This window comes from Cyprinodon tularosa, unplaced genomic scaffold, assembly GCF_016077235.1.
Source record: "Cyprinodon tularosa strain WSP-4 unplaced genomic scaffold, ASM1607723v1 ctg1540, whole genome shotgun sequence".
Taxonomy (NCBI): domain Eukaryota; kingdom Metazoa; phylum Chordata; class Actinopteri; order Cyprinodontiformes; family Cyprinodontidae; genus Cyprinodon; species Cyprinodon tularosa.
In genome coordinates, this window is record NW_024038376.1 from 23,621 (window position 1) to 44,103 (window position 20,483).

At 40.3% G+C, this 20,483-nt stretch overlaps 1 protein-coding gene and 1 long non-coding RNA gene across 2 annotated transcripts; one reads left to right on the top strand and one right to left on the bottom strand.

Moving 5' to 3' along the window:
- Nucleotides 1–1,149: 1,149 nt before the first annotated feature.
- Nucleotides 1,150–7,372, top strand: LOC119780088. The gene is made up of 2 exons (XR_005280333.1): nt 1,150–1,245; nt 7,073–7,372. It is a non-coding gene; the product is annotated as an uncharacterized LOC119780088 (long non-coding RNA).
- A 258-nt stretch (nt 7,373–7,630) lies between these two features.
- LOC119780087 (class II histocompatibility antigen, B-L beta chain-like) lies at nt 7,631–20,103 on the bottom strand. The gene is made up of 4 exons (XM_038279988.1): nt 19,893–20,103; nt 19,754–19,821; nt 19,497–19,614; nt 7,631–9,273 (listed from the first exon to the last, which is right to left on the bottom strand). Exons 1-4 carry the CDS (start codon nt 20,048–20,050, stop codon nt 9,252–9,254), a joined length of 366 nt encoding a protein of 121 aa, XP_038135916.1. The 5' UTR covers nt 20,051–20,103; the 3' UTR covers nt 7,631–9,251.
- Between the last annotated feature and the right edge of the window lie 380 nt (nt 20,104–20,483).

Consider the following 20,483-nt stretch of genomic DNA (forward strand, 5'->3'; position numbering starts at 1 on the left):
CGCGATAAGAGACTCGCTTTCAGGAACTACGGTTGTAGCTCACTGTGTGGCTTACTCTGGTGTCTGTTCTGTAGAATAAATCATCCGCTGATGAGTTATTAATCCAGAAAAGCTTAATCTGTGATTTTATTGCAAACTTTACTGCAGTCTCACGATGCTGTCTGCATGTCTGCAGCTGAGAAGAGAGATCGTGACTTGAGTTATATTTGCACCCTAGTAAATAGTGCAGATGGTCATTATCATATAAATATTGTTGCTTTCTACAGCGTTCCAGCTCATGCAGCTATTTTCATTGAACAGATCAGTTGTCGTCTGATCGCTGAGCTGGCGGCTCCACATATTTAATTACAAATATAATTTTGGACACTAATGACATGCTATGTGCTGAGCTAATAATTTTTTACCTGCTTTACAGTAATTTTGTTGTATTTGGCGTGTTTAATTTTTACACATACCTCCTTAAAACCTGCTAACAGAAACTATGGAGTGTGGATGACTGAGGGAGGGTTTAGCTAGCGGTATATCTGTTACTGTCAGCAGCTTCAGAGCTCAGCGAGGCCACGACAGAAAGGATTTTCCAACCGCATTAGTGTCTCTGTCTTTATTATAAATGGACAAAGCAACCATTTGGTAACATGGGATTTAAAGAAAGGATTTGACCCTCATGGGCTTTGCTTTCCATCATAATATTTCTTCACGCCCCTCCCAAACCACCTGTCTTCTTTGTCCAAAATGTGAACATTCTGGTCCTCCAAAGAATGTCCTTTGTCCATCAGGTGTAGATGTAGCGCAGAGTCTTGTCCAGAGGAGGGCGCTCTTCTGTGTTGGGCCATGCGTCTGTGGAGAGGTTGTTTGGTTTCTCCAAAGATCAGATCATTCCTCACTGCATTGACCTGCAGACACTCTGCTCAGATTAGGATGAACTAGTCTCTGTTTCAGGGTCTGATTGGTTTGAAATGTTGTGGAGTGCTTGGAGGAAATCCTCTGGAGTTCCTCAGAGACTCCAGCTACATGATGGGATGGAGATGTTTTAGGGTTTAATCTTCTCACCGTTATGTTCTGCTGCGTCTCTTTGGGATTTCGTCCAGTTTGTGTCTCCACAGGTTTGGAGAGCATCTCTGATGTTTCTGATCTTTGTGCTTCTGTTCTAGTAGAGACATGTTCTGCCCGCTGCTGGAAGGTTCTGATGACTGAGAGTTTGTGTTCCAGTGGGGGGTGTGAGTCAGAAAGAAGATACTGGTCTGTGTGAGTGGGTTTCCTATAGACTTCAAAGTTTAGGCTTCCATCTCCTTCCATGCTCACCAGGCAGTCCAGGAAAGGCAGCTGGTTCTTGTTGGCATCCTCTCTGGTGAACTGGATGTTATGGTCAACAGAGTGGATGTGTCTGTGAAAGCTTCCACTTCTTTTAGCTGGATTCTGACGAAGGTGTCATCCACATATCTAAAGCAGTGGCTTGGTGGTGTTCCATTCAAAGCGTCTAAAGCTCTATTTTCCATTTGTTCCATGTAAACATTGACTACAATTGGTGATCCCATGGCACAACCATGCTTTTGTCTGTAACAATGATCCCTGAATTTGGTAAAAAGATGGCAGAGGGGAAAGGAGCATAATCAGCTAGCTCTCCAGAGTCAGGTAGAAATGCCCACAACAAAATTGGAACTCAATAGATAAATATAAAGCTTGAGTAGGATAAGCAAGAGCAGAAGCCAGAAAAACAATAAAAAGCAAGACAGAACTGAAGAGCTGCCTGCAACAGAAGAAATCTCAGAGCACAAAGCTAGCAAGCATGAAAAAGCCCCAGCAGAGGAAATGGAAGAACACGGTAGCACGGAGGAGCTGCAAAACGGGCTCGCAGCTATCAGAGAGGATATTAAAAACCTTAAACGAGCTGTGCCGCAAGCTGGTAGTATCCAGGGACGAGCTGAAGAAAGAAATGAAAGAAGAAATAATTAATCTCGGCAAGAAATAGACCGTCGGCAGTCCGAGAATCACCGGGAACTACAGGCACAGCAAGCTAACATCAGCGAGTCACAGACATGCATAGCGGAGGTGGAGGATTTGAAGATGGATGCTAACGATGGATGCTGGTGGAACAAGTTCAGCGAATGCAGGAAAAACAAACCGATCTGGAAGGGAGATCAAGGAGAAACAATATCAGAATCTTCAGTTAACCAGAAGAAGTAGAAGGGAGATCTACAGCTACATTTCTGGAGCAACTTTTTAAGAAGGAACTTGAACTTCCGGAGGGGATCAATCTCCACATCCAACGAACCCACCGATCCCTCGCCCCAAAACCAAGCCTTAATGCAGCGCTGAGGTCAGTCGTGATAAACTTTCTACAATTTTAGACCTAAGAAATGATCCTGAAGAAACCCTGGCAGAAAAAGATTCAGGTCACGGGTAAATAAATCTACTTCGACCACGACTATCCGACTGAGATTGTCCAGAAAAGAAAGGAATATTCGGGCATTAAAAAATGCTGAAGGAGAAAGGAATATGTTTCCAGGCACCACTCGCTAAAATTCAGATTCATTGGGAGAACGTGATTAAGACGTACGACAGTGCCAGGTTAGCAGAGCAGGACATGAAGGAAAGAGGCTACAGGGTTGCTGAGCCAGGAGGAGATGCCGCGCCAGCAGGGAAGAAACAGCGCGGAGCCGCGGGGTGGCAGCGAGTGAAGGGGAAAGAGCGGGAACGTGACGCAGCACACAGAGTGAGAGAGAAATTACAAAGCTTCCAGTGGAAATCCTAGAATGTTTTGCTTTCAGAAGAAGTTGACTTTGTGAGAAAAGAAGATTCAACTAAAACCGACTGGGAGATGGTAAGACATTTAAGTTGGACATGTCTAGAGGGAGTGGTGCCCCACAGGATGGGAGCGGTTCTAATACTAGGGAGGGGCCCTCAACAGAGGTGAGGATCTCCCCTCCACCCACCAACTGGGACTGGGGGAAGAAGGATACCCCATGTTTGAAAGTCCACCGGTTCTTTAGTTTATGTTTGGTTAGCATGAGTTCATGCTGGTTCTTTGCTTTGGCGCAGATTTAAAGGGAGTAATAAATTATACTTATGACTGATATCAAGACAATGTCGCTGAATGTGAACAGTTTGAACACACTAAGTACAAAAGAAAGGGTGATGACAAAACTGAAGAAGGAAAAGGCACAAATTATATTCTTACAAGAAACTCATTTATCCAAAACGGAACATGAAAATAATAAAAAATATGGTTACAGGAACTTATACCAAGGTTCATATAAAGAGGGACGTAGAAGAGGTGTTCCAATATTAATTTAAAACAATACAACTTGATTACAGAAAGGAATTAAAAGATAAAGAAGGAGGAATAGAAAATGAATTAATAACCTTGGTAAATGTATACTACCTAGAGTAACAAAAAGTTTTTAAAAAATATATTTGATTTAATCACCATGGAAACAGAAGGAATTCTAATTTGTGGAGGTGATTTAAATTAAGTTAAATGTAGGTAGAAGACAAACACAGAGTGAAAGAAGCAGGATAGGAGCTGCAGATGTTTCTGACCATAACCGAATTTATTAAAAGATATGTCTGAACAACAGGAAAAGAAATTCGGCATGGAGACTGAATGTAGGAATATTGAATAGTGAACAATGGAGAGGAAAAATAAAAGCAGAAATTAGGCAGTATTCCAAAGAAAATAATAATGGAACAGTAGACCCAACAATATTATGGGATGCCATGAAGGCAGTCATTAGAGGAAAGTTGACAGCTGAAACTACACATGATAAAATAATTAAACTACAGACATACAGGGCAAATACAGAGAAACTTAGGAAATTAGAACAGGAATATCAGAAAACAAAAGGCTCAAAGATAAACCAAGAAATCAGGGTAATTAAAACCAAAATAAATTAGATATTACTAGGAGAGACTGAAAAAAGGAACAGATTTCTGAAACAGAATTACTATGAAGCAGCTTCAAGGGAAACTAAACTGATAGCGAAACGTATACGCAAACAGTAAACACAGAACGCCATATATAATATTAGAAACCCACACAGGTAAAATAACAGATAATCCACAGGAAATAGAGGAATTTTTTCTTGAATATAACGAGAAACTGTAAAAACAACCCGAAATGACAGATGAGGAGGAAATGAGAACTTTCTTAAATGCATTAGATTTACCAACAATTGGCAAACAACAAAACGAGACATTGACACTTCCTTTTCCTTTTAATATATCTATATATTTTTTATATATTTTTTTATTTTATTTTTTATTTCACGGTAGCTGTTATGGAAGTCCCAAATCTCATTGTATCTGTCACAGAATATAATGACAATAAAGGCTTTTTGACTTTTGACTTTGACGGCAGCAATCACAACAGAGGAAGTGAAAGAGGCAATAAATACATTAAAAATAATAAATCCCGAGGCAGTGATGGATACCCAGCAGACTGGAACAAGACGTTTAGAGAAGAGTTTACACCAATACTTGCAGCTTCTTTCAATTGAACACTCAGTAACAATAAAATACCTCCTTCATGGATTGTAGCCATCATCTCAGTCATCCCAAAACAAGGAAAAGATGAGGAAGACTGTGGTAACTATAGACCAATTTCACTGTTAAACGTAGATTATAAGATATAGACAAACATACTTTCTAATAGATTGAATACTTTTGTAACAGACTTGATAGAGGAAGATCAGGATTTATGAGAGGACGCCAAACACGTGATAATATTAGAAGAGTTATACACATAGAGGAACAGGCGCAGCTGGGAAAACAAAGTACCATACTAGTAAGTGTTGATGCAGAAAAAGCATGTGATTTAGTAAATTAGGAATTTCTATATAAAACATTAGAACGATTTGGATTCAGTAATAAATCAGTACAATGTATAAAGACACTTTATCATCAACCCACAGCGAGAATTAAAATAAATGGAAGCCTGACGGACAAATTAAATATACAAAGATCAACCAGGCAGGGGTGCTGCCTGTCACCCACACTGTTCGCCCTCTTTATAGAACCTCTGGCGCAGGCAGGACGACAAGACAAAGAAATGAAGGGAGTTATAGTAAATGGAGAGGAACACAAAATATGGCTTTTTGCAGATGATGTGATAACTTTCCTTGAACAGTCAGACGAATCGCGATCAGCGCTGATGGATCTCTTTGGTAAATATGGTTATATTTCAGGATATAAAATTAATGTAACTAAAATACAAATTCTAACACTCAATTATATCCCATCGAAAGAAATTCAGGAATCATTTCCCATCAAATGGAATATGAAGGGAAATAAATACCTAGGGGTAACATTAATAAAGGGTTATCTACACTGTATAAAGCAAATTATGATAAAATAAGCCAAGAGATACAAAAAGATATAGATAGATGGAATACTCTGCCCTTGGATCTGAACTCAAGAACTGAAATTATTGAAATGAATGTGCAAACAAAACCTCTATACCTGTTCCAATCACTACCAGTAGAGGTCCCTCTAACACAAGCTGCAATCTGGGATAAGATAATATGTAGGTTCATTTGGGGTGGAAAAAAACAGAGAAACTCTCCAACTACCGAAAGACAAAGGGGGTATGGGTCTCCCAAAATGAAGGGAATACTTCTGATCAGCTCAGCTCAGACATGTCATATGCTGATGCACACCAGACTACACGGCTAAGTGGAAAGATATGGAGAAAGAGTTTGGAGGATACCCAATAAAAGTGTTATTGGAGATGACGACAGATATGAGAGGATAAATGCATGGATCCAATTACAATGTTCACACTGGAATTATGGTTCATTAAGAAAACACAAGATAAATAAAGAAATGAAAGTGCTCAGTAGGGTAGCATATGATAGCAACTTCAAACCAGCAACGAATGATAAAGGGTTCAAACATTGGATAAGCAATGGGATCACAGGATGGTATATCCTTCAGAGAGACGGAGAGCTGGGGAGTTGTCAACAAATAAAGGAGACGTATAATTTAGATAAACATGAATTTAACAGATACCCGCAATTAAGAGACTATTATAAGGCAGAAATCAGGTGGGATCCCTCTGTAGAAGTGAATGGGCTGATCAAAATAGTGATAAATTCATTCAGTGGAACAAAAATTAAAATAATCTCTACTCTATATCAAAAACTGATGATGAATAAACTTTCAACTAAGTATATAAAAGAAAAGAGGGACATTTCATCACGCCTAAAGTCAAGAATCAATATAAGGGTACAAACATGGGGTGTTGGCGGAATTGTGGATCAGTGAAGGTCGGACACTCTCACATATTTTGGAACTGTCCTAAAATTGTTTAGTTTTGGAAAAATGTGCATGAAACTGTGAAGAAGATTCTGGGAGATGACATTCCTATGAGTATTGTGGTACCATATCTTTGCAATGTGAACAATATCAAAGCAAGGGTAAATGACAGGTATCTGATTAAGAGATTGTTAATAGCTACCAAAAAAGCAATTACCAGGAAATGGGGACCGCAAGAACCCCTCAACAGATTCAAATGGAAGAACAATGGAGGAAATGGACAAGATTCAGGACAAAGGACAGTGACAACAATAAAGATCTAGATAAGTTAGATGGGAAAAAGGTCAAATAGAGGAATAGCTCCCAAAAGAAAGCTTTATGTTGAATGTGAAATGTTCATCTGCACTGAATATGTAAAAGAAAATGAAATAAAAAGTTAAATGATAAAAAAAGATAATTAAATAAATGATCCCTGAACTTGAAATAGCTGGAAAGGCAAAGGTCCAGCAGGGTCCAGATCTGGTCCAGAGTGAAACTAGTCCTGGTGTTTAGGTCACTGTCTTGTTGAAGACGTTTCCTGACTGTTTCTCTGCCTCTGATATTCTGCAGGTGGAAAGAGGAGGAACATCAAAGGTTCCTCCTGCCGCCATCTTTAGATTGAAAAAGGTTCCTGTAAGAGAAACGGCTTAAAACTTGGAAACAAAGTCCAGTGGACTGATTCTAACTGTTTTGAAATGTGGTTGCCATGGTAACCGCTCTCCATAGACCCTCAGCAGAAGCTGATCCTGGTCTGATTGATCTATTTCTGTGTTTCTATCAGAGGTCAGAAGATTCAACAGAGGAGACAGAGACTTCCTGACCAGGATGCCCCGCCCCCTGCAGCTCACCTGTACTCACCTGGACCCCCCATGAAGAATCATGATAACAGCAACTAGAACCTCCTGTTCTGTTTAGATCCGTTAGTCTGAGTCACTGTTTACCTTTACTGACATAGAAAGTGTTTATAGATCAGTTTCTGTCTCCTTTAACCTCCTGATTGTTTCTACTGTTTTCTATATTTTCAGTGTTTCTGTAAAAATCTGGTAAAACATCAGTGAATAAATGTAGATCTAGAAGCTGATAGATGTTGTTCATTGGATCATTTTCATCACATTGGTTCCTGAACCTGCAGCAGCTGGAGATCATGGCAGCAGATGATGATGGTCCTCAGCTAGAAGATGAGGAGCAACCAGAGAAACCAGAAGGTTGGTCTGATACAGGAACCACTGCAGGAGGCTGAACACCAGAGAGGAGGATGATTCTGCTCATTTCATACTGGTTGAACTGGAACCAGTCCCTCCAGCTGCTGGTCCAGTTGAATTAAGACTCAGATCAGAGGTTCTGGTGGTTGAAACAGTTTATTTGGGTTCAAACATCAAATAAAGATTAAATCAGAGGAGAAGAAGATCTGAGATCATTGATGAAGATGATTATAGGAACAGCAGCTGGTCCACCAGAACCAGAACCCTCACAGAACCACTGGGGGAAGGTTCTGGATCAGAGGGTCCAGTTCAGACTGGGATCTAACAGGAAGCAGAAACATCAGAACCACCATCCAGGATTAGTGGGTAGGAACCAGAATCACATGATGGACCGGATCAGAACCACCATCCAGGATCAGTGGGTAGGAACCAGAATCACACGATAGACCGGATCAGAACCACCATCCAGGATCAGTGGGTAGGAACCAGAATCACATGATGGACCGGATCAGAACCACCATCCAGGATCAGCGGGTCGGAACCAGAATCACATGATGGACCGGATCAGAACCACCATCCAGGATCAGTGGGTAGGAACCAGAATCACATGATGGACCGGATCAGAACCACCATCCAGGATCAGCGGGTCGGAACCAGAATCACATGATGGACCGGATCAGAACCACCATCCAGGATCAATGGGTAGGAACCAGAATCACATGATGGACCGGATCAGAACCACCATCCAGGATCAATGGGTAGGAACCAGAATCACATGATGGACCGGATCAGAACCACCATCCAGGATCAGCGGGTCGGAACCAGAATCACATGATGGACCGGATCAGAACCACCATCCAGGATCAGCGGGTCGGAACCAGAATCACATGATGGACCGGATCAGAACCACCATCCAGGATCAGTGGGTAGGAACCAGAATCACATGATGGACCGGATCAGAACCACCATCCAGGATCAGCGGGTCGGAACCAGAATCACATGATGGACCGGATCAGAACCACCATCCAGGATCAGTGGGTAGAACCAGAATAACATGATAGACCGGATCAGAACCACCATCCAGGATCAGTGGGTAGGAACCAGAATCACATGATAGACCGGATCAGAACCACCATCCAGGATCAGTGGGTAGGAACCAGAATCACATGATGGACCGGATCAGAACCACCATCCAGGATCAGTGGGTAGGAACCAGAATCACATGATAGACCGGATCAGAACCACCATCCAGGATCAGTGGGTAGGAACCAGAATCACATGATGGACCGGATCAGAACCACCATCCAGGATCAGTGGGTAGGAACCAGAATCACATGATGGACCGGATCAGAACCACCATCCAGGATCAGTGGGTAGGAACCAGGATCACATGATGGACCGGATCAGAACCACCATCCAGGATCAGTGGGTAGGAACCAGAATCACATGATGGACCGGATCAGAACCACCATCCAGGATCAGTTGGTAGGAACCAGAATCACATGATGGACCGGATCAGAACCACCATCCAGGATCAGTGGGTAGGAACCAGAATCACATGATGGACCGGATCAGAACCACCATCCAGGATCAGTTGGTAGGAACCAGAATCACATGATGGACCGGATCAGAACCACCATCCAGGATCAGTGGGTAGGAACCAGAATCACATGATGGACCGGATCAGAACCACCATCCAGGATCAGTGGGTAGGAACCAGGATCACATGATGGACCGGATCAGAACCACCATCCAGGATCAGTGGGTAGGAACCAGAATCACATGATGGACCGGATCAGAACCACTATCCAGGATCAGTGGGTAGGAACCAGAATCACATGATGGACCGGATCAGAACCACCATCCAGGATCAGTTGGTAGGAATCAGAATCACATGATGGACCGGATCAGAACCACCATCCAGGATCAGTGGGTAGGAACCAGGATCCGTCCTGGAAGAAAGATGACAAACTGGATCAGAACCAAGGTTCTGGATCAGCAGTAGAACCACAGATTGTTAACCTGCTGGTTTATCGTAACATCAGCAAACGCTCCTGGTTTTTCCTATTACCAGTGAATGCAGCATGCAGCCCTGGTTAGCTGGAGCTAGCGTTAACCAAGCTAACAGTGAGAAATTATCCAGATGTTCCTCTAACTGATGTTCTTCACTCTAAGGAATGATCTAGATGATAAAGTCTGGAGTAGCAGCAGGTCTCCATCATGTCTGTCAGCCTGTTGTTAGGAAACAGGAATCCATTAGCTCATTAGCTCCCATGCTAACTCTGTAACATGTTTGGTAAAATCATGGGAACATCAGGCAGCCATGATGTTGATAACAGATGTAGAGATTCTAGATCACATGGATCAGAGCTGGAAGCTGCTATCTGATAATCCTGGATAATCCAATCTAACTACGGAATTAAATTGTTTAATCTGAATTTATACAGTGATTCAAAGATCTTTAAAACTCAGGTGGATCTCAGTGATCAGACTGATGGAGCAGCGGTTGGTCAGGTAATGTATGGCAAGCCATGAATTCTTCTATTCGCATCTAATTATCACGTTAAGATTGAAATTCACCCGCTAAAACCGCCTGGTTTTTCAAAATTGTGCCGCTTTTTTTCGCCGTCTTTTACCAATGTAGTGGGTGCAAAAACAGCGCCTGTCCCTTTAAGGACAAGGGGTCTCGTGAACTCGGGGGAGGGGAACGAGCGGTGTGTAAAAAAAAAGAGGAAAACAGAAATAAAAAAATAGAGATGGATAAAAAGTTAACCGGCAGGAGTAAAGTTTGGAGCCAATATTGCTGATTGAACGAGCTAATGAGCTAACTCCGTTGTGTTTCGAGTCGGTAGGCCTGGAGTATAGTTGTGAAGTTTAATATCGATTGGTTCATCGGGTGTTTACTTTATTACTGTGTGGAGTAACGGCTAATGGTCCGGTGGGGTAAGCTGCTGTATGCTGTTCTACTGGAAGGGAATAGAAATCAGCGATATCCCAAGGGACTATCCGACAACATCAAGAAGGAGGTAAAGCTATAAATGCTAGCCTAGCTGCCGCCTCCCATACGTTCTGGAGTGTAGCTTGCAGCTATTTTGCCAGGAGTGGACGTCTGTGAGTTTTTTGCCCTGCCATCTAGCCCAGCACCGTGACGGAATTTGGTCGTGGGTTGGTAACTATTCATACACATACACCCACCCTCCACACGCTCAAAGCACTGTCCATAACATTTGCCGGGTCAAGTGGACTGAACTGAACTGTTATATCTGTTTTTACCCGTGCGATACACACCCGTACTCAAGCAGACTTATACACACAACGCTCATAACGCTCGCTGGGTCAGCTGGACTGAACTGAACTGTTGAATTCGCATTGACCCGTGCGACACACACACACACACCCACTCATGCTGTGGTATTGGGAGAGACTGTTGAGCCGCTGAGCAAGCCTCTGCCACACACACACACACACACACACACACACACACACACACACACACACACACAGCTGCATGTGCACACAATTACACATTACTGTGTGCTGCTCAGCCCACTGCCAGCTGACAGGGCAGATGTTTATGTCTGTTGGAGAAAAGGTTTGATGGTTCTTTGTGTTATAAATTGATTCATATCGCCTGAGGTGAATTCTTATACCTGTGCGAGAGTGTTTTGATTTTTTTTCTTTATTAGTTTGATTATTATAACCACTGTTTCCTCGTCTTATTAACTGTCTGTGCTATATATGTGTCATATAATTAGTTATTGTACAACTTAAGTGAGCTCTAGCTGCTAGTAGTGTTCTCTTTACCCACTTTAATTGAATTGTAGTCAGGTTACTCTAATCTGGGGGTAGGGGCGCCTCACTTGGGAAGCCGGCTTAGGATAGTAGTGGGGTGGTGACAGACGTGCTGGACCATACCTCACCACATACACCTTCAGGCAGCTACTGTACCTTACTGAAGCCCACTCTACCAAGCCTAGGTGAGCTACCAAGACAAAACGTGCTGCCACAACGGGAGTATTGAGGCCTTTAGGTATTGGGCGTGGGGGACCTAGATCCTGTCCCGTTCGGTACTCCCCACGGTTAGGGTTAGTTAACCCCCCTACAAGGTGGCGGTAAAATCCCGTCCGCTACACCAACAAGTATCAACTTTTTACGTCAGTTATGATGGTTATGATGGGCGTTAAGAACGCACATTTTGACCCGCAAAACTTGATGCGCGTTCTTACCAAGACAATGCGCATCAAATACGCGCGTTTTCCTAATATGATAATGATGTCCTTCCTTCTTTTCCCACAGCCAATGCATTTGAACTGGTTGCATCCAATCTCTGATCAAGGCAGCCAGACCAAGAAAGTTCAGCACAGATCTGCTTCGTGGAAAACTGCACAAAAGCTCAATGTTGCCAAAGTTCACTGCATTGCCGTTTCACAAAGCCTTTATTTCAGGAATATATCCACTACATACACTTTGCTGTTACTTTGAATCCACTTCCATGCCTATTTTGATGTAAAAACATTTTTCATCGACATGCATCGGCAACTAATGTTCTGAGCTATATATTAAATATTTAAAATATTTTCGTCAACGCACATTTTTCACGAACGAAAACTAGACGGGACGAGACGAAAATCCCCACTAATAAACAATAACTGGGAGTAAATCAGAAATATTATTATTTTATGTTTTTTTCAAATCCTGTCTCGTCTCCTCCTCTGCCTCCTCCTCGTCAGCTCCACACACCCACTTTCAAACCTGGAGCGGGCGGCACAGAGTAGCCTACTCTGGGGCTCGGGAGAAAGAGGAGACGTGATCTATGGACACATTTTCGCTTTTAGGTGGAGAACAAACCCAAATGCTTGATTTTAGTGGAAGGGAAGGAATGTGGCCACATGATAGCTGGAAAAAACACAACCTGAAGAGACGCGTCGCAGTTCACCACAAAGACATTACGGTAAGTTGACTGAACTACAACGTTGTCTGTGTTCTGTGTTTTGTATGTTTCTTAGTGTTTGTGTGCGTGCTTGGCTGCAGGTTGATTTATGGCTGTGTGTCTGTCTTCCCCCGTTATACTGTAGCCTATGTCCCACCACGCGCTGCTGTCTATTCGTCTGTCTGTGTCTGAATTGTGCTGAGATTGTGCGGAAGTGATTTGTGTTTCAAGATTGTGTTCTGAAATATTGTTAAATATTTTTGCTGGATGTTGTATTACTAACTTTCTGTTAAAATTTTCTTCTGTGGGACAGAGGTGTCTCCATTTTGGTTACCAGTTGTGTTTCACAGCAGGGGGACTAATTGACCCCCCTTATTTGCATTTTGGGAGTGCTTCAGTTCTGTGCTATTTCCAGCTCACGCTTTCAGGATTCTTGGATTTTGATGTGAATTGCTTTTAGGACTGTGTTTTGTGTTGAGAAGGAAAGTACAAAATAACAGACTTACAGATGTTTTTACTTTCTCAGCGGGTGACATGTGTTGCATCAGTTCCAGGCTGGAGCACTGGAATGTTCCAATTGTTTTTTATAATACTGTAACATTGACAATCACTTAAATTTCTAGGTTTCCTGACAGGATGGAACACCCTCACTGATTGTAACAAGAGAACAAAAATGAGAACATATGGATGTTTTTCTGCTTAACAGTGTTTTCTACACTGTTAATGTAGGACATGTTGAAACACTAATGAATGACTTTGTTTCTTGTAGGACGATCTTCGTGTGCAGCCCATTTAGCATATTACATGACCACATGAACGGTTTTTGGGTTTTCCTACAGGGGGTCTAGGTAGCCATTTAATAACAGTGGGCTATCATGAAATACGGTTGTGTGTATAATATGGAGTTTTTAAAAAAAGGTTCACTCAAAACTGAACAATATTGGACCTATTGGATAATTGTTATTTTTTTTTTCAACCATGGTGTTATAATAATTGTGTTTAAGACTTTCACAGGACAAATTTTGGTTTGAGATCTGGGGTAACATCCTGCATCTTTCTTACAATGGGGTGTTGATGAGTCTGCTTGAGTGTGAATGAGAGTGAATGTGGAGGCAGATGGCCTTTGATGGGTTTTAGGATGGTCTGTGTAAATATGACCTCAGTTTAGTGTGTAGCTGTGTGTTATTTTTCTTATTTTAAACTATTTAGGGACACTGAAGGTTTTGTTTCATAAATATGTTTTTATTACTGCTTTAAGGGACAATTTTAAGGTAATGACAATTTCATATTTTGCTGTCACGATCTGGTTAAAGCTGAATCATCTGCTTGTGCAGTGAAATTAATATGAAACGAGAATTCAGCCTTGGCTTAAAGCAGATAGATGTAGTTATTAGGAAATTGTGTTATCCACTTTGACTAACAACACTAACAAACTAACCTAAATTCTAACTAAATAAACTTGGTTTATATTTTTTATGGGTAACTGATTGGACATGTTGAAATTTTAGCATAATTAGGGAAAGTTCTTCTATTTTTGTTTTCCACCTCTAAATTGTTTTTCTTTTGGAAATAAGAAAACACAGGGGGATGTTATAAAGATAAGATATTACAGATGGAACTTTGAAATTTACATCATCTCAGTCTAGTTTGAATACTAGATGGAAGATTTGGAGAAATGGTGGAACATTTTATAAAGTTTTGTTTTTTCAGCAAATTATTATATAAAAGTGACATAGATTCCAAATTGTTTTCAAAATGATAATTTTATTATATCAACAGGGGGAGAAGCAGAAGTACACCCTAATTCCTGGTAAATTTTTGGATATGGTTAATGGTAAATTAGTTGATCAATAATTTTGATTTTTTCATTCAACAATAGTAATTTATGGATTTCTTTAATGTAGAGTCATATGGCCTTCCTGCTTTGCTAAAATATGATGTATGTGATATAGAAGCTTCTACTAAATTAGATTTGATCATCTCAAATTGAACGGTTTCAAATAACATCTATGCCATGTTTATTTACATTTAAAATTGTTGATAGATTTCTGCATCACTGCTGACTTTGATTATATACAGTTGGGTGTAAATTGTTAATTTTGAGGGAAATTTTGGTTAAAACTGCTATGAAATTCAAATAAAATGTAAATAATTTCTGACATTTTAAAATAGGACTTTGTCTTGAAGCGTGGGACAATGATAGGGATGTTTGGTATTTAGTAGAACAATATGCAATTCATAATTATTTGACCAAGGGCAATTCCATCACAACTTTTATAAGTATCAGTACTAGGACATTCTAGAGTTTGTTCTAATTCTTTAATGAGTTTGTGATTTTAGAATTTGTAGTTGATATTTGGCACAAGCAGAGTGAATGTCATCGAGGTATTGACGTTTATTGATTTTGAACAGTAAGTGTCATTATTTTCTTATTTCTGGCACATCTGATCATGTACACATTTCTATGTTTATTCTTTTTGCAGTTCAGGATTTGGGGCAGTTGGCCGTTTGTGCTATAACAACAACAAATCTAGAGCCACATGGGAGGATGCATCACAAGATAAATTTTATTTATAATAGTGAAAGTAACAAAATGTGGCAAATATAAGTTTTGTTTTTTAATTACTTTGTATTATTTTTTCTCTGGCAGTTCTCCTTCCTTCTGACTTGATGGCAATCTTGGGGGAAGGGTCTTTTAAGCTCAGAGATCATGGGACGATGTATTTGAAGGGATCTTCTTGATTACCGCATCAGGCCGCTGTTGTTGCTGAACAAAGACATGATGATGCTGAACTGTGCCCATCTTCTGCTGGACTGTTGTATGAAAGCCAAACGCTGTTGAGCGATTACGAAGGTCAGTGAAGGCGAACTGTTCTCCTGCTGTACATGATGATGCTGCACGTGATTGCAAAGTGCTGCTCACAGGACCTGGCAACAGATGTCTCCTTTGACTTTTGCTTTTTCACCCGGCGAAAAAAAAAGGGGACTCAAGCGTTTCTGGGGGGATCTTCTAGGCTGGGAATAGCGTGATCGGGCCCCAAAGATCATACCTTTTGTCCAAAACCCGGAGGGGGGTTTTCGTAGATGCTGGTCTGCGGGTTTTCATTCCTCCTGTCGCCACGAAAGGCTGACCAAAAGTTCATCAAAGCGGGATTTACCAGAGTTTTTCCCATGCGGAATACTGCTATTTGGGACACCTTTCTGTTTCCAGAAAAGAATTGGGGCGGCAAGGTCGCCAGGGGTGGTCCTGTTGGTGTTCTCAGTTTGACCCTGGATTCCACCTTGATCAGGGGACCGGGCCCCAAAACCCCCACCCCGGGGTTCCCTTCAACTGCAGGGTTGGGGGGGGAAGAAAGGGGGCCCAAAACACAATTTGAAGTGGTAAAATTAATTCTTTTCTTAAATTTTTTGTATGTGTGTGCCATTGTTCTCTTTTTAAATTTTAGTATACACTGTGCGCCCTGCTGTCTTCAGCCGCAGCCCGCAGTGTAATTCTAAGGTTGGGGCACCCCTCCCTGGGGTCAGAGGTTAACAATGAGTTGGGGGTTGGTGTGCACCACTTTACGACACTGCATTCCCCATGGATTCCCTCTGTTTGTCTCCAAAAATGCATGTGTTTTTTTTCCTTTCCGCCGCAAAGTGGGCAGGGACTAACAATGAAATTTTACATTCTTTTTTTAACTATAGCAAAGGGGCTTTTGGTGTTACCTTCACTACTAAGGGAAGATGATCAAAATTTTTTTTTACTAGTACGTGGCTACCTTTCATAAAACAAATTTTCAATTAAATGGAATTGAAATTTAAAGGGTTTTTTTTTTAAAGTGATTGTGGGGTCTATAGAGTTTTTGAGCAAATGACACCAATTTTCTTTTTTATTTCAAAAAATTTAATAAACTTGAATTTTTTGATTGAGGTTAAATTGAACAGCTCTGGGACACCATGTTTAATTGCTCCAACGGTTTACATGGGTTAAAGTTAGTGGTGATAGGGGTTTCATCAAAAAGAGTTGGAGGATTTTTATTGTATCTAGACAAAACATTTGTTCTGTTATAAAACGGGGGAAAATGAAAATTGGTTTAAAAAAAAAGGGAATCCCTTTACCTGAGGGGTTTTAAATTAAAAAAATTAAAATTTTTTTCGGAAAAAGCTTTTGTTTTAAAAAGAAGAAAAAATTTAAAAGTGTAAAAGAATTTCAAAAATCTTTAAAAAATTTTATAAAAAAGTGTTTTTAAAAAAGGGAAGGTTGTTGGGGTTTATCCATTAGTTTTTAAAATAAGGTTTTCCCAAAACCCAGGAAAAATTTTTAAAAATAAGGGTTTACATCTTTTTTAAAAAATTTAGCTGTATCGAACTCTCTCCAAAATTTAAAAGGCATTGATAATTATAAACAAAATAAAAAGGGTAATAAATTATTTTAATTAATTGGTTTTAAATTGTTTTTCAAAAAAATAAAGGGGTCAAAGGTAAAAAAGGTTGAAATTTTTTGGGATTTAAAATATGATTGGAAAAAAAGTAGGTCATTTTTGATATTTAGGACTCGTAAAAAAAGGGGGATCATTCTTTAAAGGTTTAAAAAAAAAAATATGATGATTAAATTTAAAATTGGTCAAAATTTAGATTTACAAAATTTCGTTTATGGAACTGTTCTAAAATCAGTTAATTTTGGGGTTTAACATGAAGGAAACTTTCATTTTTCATTTTGGGCCCCCAAAAAAAAGAGGTCCAAAGGATTGAAAAAACAGCTCCAAAATAGCAGATTTATAATACAAAAAGGGAAAACAGCAAAAATGCCTAAAGTGCGGATCAATCATTAACCAATAACGGGTTCCCTCTCCATATACTCCACCCACGGATGTTCCCGGGACCTGCTACCCGTTTTCCCGGATGGGAAAGGAACTTGCACAGTATCTCAAAAAAGATTTCTTCAATGATTACAGGGCCTGGAGGGAATTTACAAAAAACCAAAAATCCAGGGGAACGTCCCGGGTCGGATCAGTTCGGGAAATCGACTTCGCAGAAGGCATCAAAAGAAAAATGGTCTGAACCCCGCTTTACCAGACCAACCGGTCGTGGAGAGTTTCTCACTGTCCTCTCAAAAAAGGGGAAAACGGGGTCCATTGGGGCCTGAGGGGCCACAACGCACGCGCAGGGGATACAGGAGAACTACAGTCTCAACCGCGGGAGGATGTCCCCGAGGCACTCACGCGCAAAAGGGGTCGCATTTCCGGGCAGAAGTTGCCAAACTATTCTTTTCCCGAATACAAGGCTTTAAAAGCCCGGGGACACAAAATCCCTTTTGGGGTCCTTCCATTGAAAAAGGAGATTGACCCTTTCCTTTAAACCACTTTAAATTGGCAAAACTCCAATTTTCAGGAGCAACGGACACCAGGGAAAACCCGAGGGTTACAACCAGGAGGAACACGTGAAGGACAGGGTACAAAAACATCATTAAACTTTCTTTTTTTATGGTGTTTTTTTTTTTTGGGGAACTCTTTAAAACTTCGTTTTCTTTTTGGCGTATTTTTGGATCGTTTCCCCGACGAAGAATTCATATTCATTTTTGAAAGACTATCAAAGGAGCATAGGACAAAAAGTTTTAATTTTTTAATTGTAAAAAAAAAAAAAAAAGGTTTTTGTAAAATTTTTTATGTGTTTATGATTTTTTTTTATTTGTTATTGTTTGTATTTTACAAAATTTTTAATTTTTGTGCGAGATTGTTTTTTTAATCCTGACTTTTTTTTTAGTAATTTTTGGATATCTTTCTCTGGTTTCTAATTTATACTTGGGGTGGGATTTCTATTTGTTTTTCTTCCCATTGAATAAATGATTTTATGATTTTTATTTTGAAAGTGAAATGGGTTTTTTTTAGTTTGTTTTTACTGGTTAAAATTTTTTTGGGTTATCAGGTGGATTAAATTTGGAGAGCGCAAGATAATTTATAAGTTTAGATACTGGGGGTTTTTGCTTCAGACACATACCGGGAGGGAACTAGGGGGTCTGTTTAAAAGGGGCTGTTATAAAATTGGGAATTTTTATTTTTTATAACTAAAATTTTTTTGGTTCCCCTATTAAAGGCTTCAATTTTTTATATTTATTTTTTTTCCCCCAACCCAAAACGGGACGTTTAAAAAGGAAAATGTTTATTTTAGTCTTTGTGTTAATCTTAGGCATGTGTAAAAGGTAATTTGTATACCCCTTGTGAACATATTTTATTTTTAACAATTTGTGAAATAAAACCCTTTTCCTTAACCAAAACTAAATTTAAGTTTTTACTGAGAAAATTTTTGGTGAGGCCCCCCCCATTCCACAAGCTGTCTGTGGAAGCTTATCTTGTTTTTTATGATTTAAGAATTTAATGCCAGGAAAAGCTTTCCGCCTTTTCTTTAAAAAAAGAAGTAAAGACCCCCCCAAGTTTTTCAGTAAATAAGGGGAAACCCCAGCATGTCAGAGATGGGTTTTTGGTTTTGGAGGAAACCGAGGCCAAAACCCCTTTTTTAATGGTTTTAATACAAGGGGAAAAGCTTTCTAAATAGAATTACGTCAGATTTTGCCCTTGCAAACTCCCAAAGAGTCTTGTACGTTTTTTCTTTCTTTCCCCCTATGTCAGGTAATGGAATGTATGTCTCTGTTGTTCTGCAGTTTCTGGTGTGGGTTTTTGTGCATTGTCTTATTTCTAAAGTGTAGCATTGCCCTTATATTGGATTAAACTCTGTAATTCTGTGATGTCAACATGCCTTGCTGATTTTCATAGTGACCACACGCAGCTCGCCGAGTGGACCTGGGGAAGGGAAGAATCAAAAGCCAACCTTTTTCCAAAGTTAATTATGTTAGAATATTTTCTTCCTTTACATCGACTAAATGTGATAAAAACTAACAAGCGATTCTGAAACTGGACTAAAACTGAAACTAAATTTAAAAATGGCTGCTAAAATTAACACTAGTGCTATACAGCTATTAGTAGGAACAGTTCTCCAGGATTTCTAACTGAGAAGTGGCGCAGTGGTTAAAGTGACAGCATTCAATGCAAAGTTTCTGTTTCATTACAGGTTCAAATCTGTCTGGTGACTGGTTCCTACCTCTGGCCTTCCTCTTGTAGTAGATGAATCCAGCCAGAGACAGAACCAGACCCAGGATCAGACCTGAAGCTCCGATGGCCAGCTGGTTCCTCTCTGACTCTGGCATGGACGGATCTGAGGACAGGAGGAGACGGGATGAGGCAGGAGGAGACCATATGAGGCAAAAGGAGAAGATATGAGACAGGAGATATGAGGCAGGAAGAGACATAGAAAGAAATCAGAACATCAGTCATTCAGTCAGTCAGGTTTTTACCCCAGTCAGTGATCAGAGGTTCCTTCAGGCTGGCGTGTTCCACCCTACAGGAGATCTTCTCTCCAGACCTGCAGAGACCAGAACCATCAGAACTGGACCAGAACCTCTCTCTGCTACCAGAACCTGTCAGAGGACTGACCTGGGCTGGTACTCCAGGTTGGAGTGGATCTGGTAGTACCAGTCTCCATCTGGCAGCTCCTCAGTGGAGGTGACTCCAGAGGTGATCTCCTGTCCGTCTCTCAGCCAGCTCACCTTGATGGTTTTAGGGTAGAAGCTGAAGGCGTAGCAGGTCAGCATGGAGGGATGGCTGCCACCAGGGGGCGTAGTGGAGTACAGTCTGACTGTTGGTTTCTCTGGAGAAATAATCCAGAATATGGATTTATTATTACATTTAAATGACATGAATGATTATACTTAGATTAAATTCTTATTGGTGGGATTAACAGATGGGTTTATTTTATGATCAATGATTTAAAACTAAATTAAAGAAAAGTTTAATTTCTAGTTAATTTCAGGTCATGGAAATTATTAGATCAATAGAAACCAATTTGAGGACAGATGAACAGAAATTATTACTTCACAAGAGTTACAGAGTGAGATTTGTCTATATGAATATTATAGAATATCTTCTATAAAGATAGAATTGTGAGTTATAGAATGAGTTTAGATATTAAACTCTGATATATTTCTATGGTTACAGTACGATGTTGAAGGGAAAATAGATTTAATG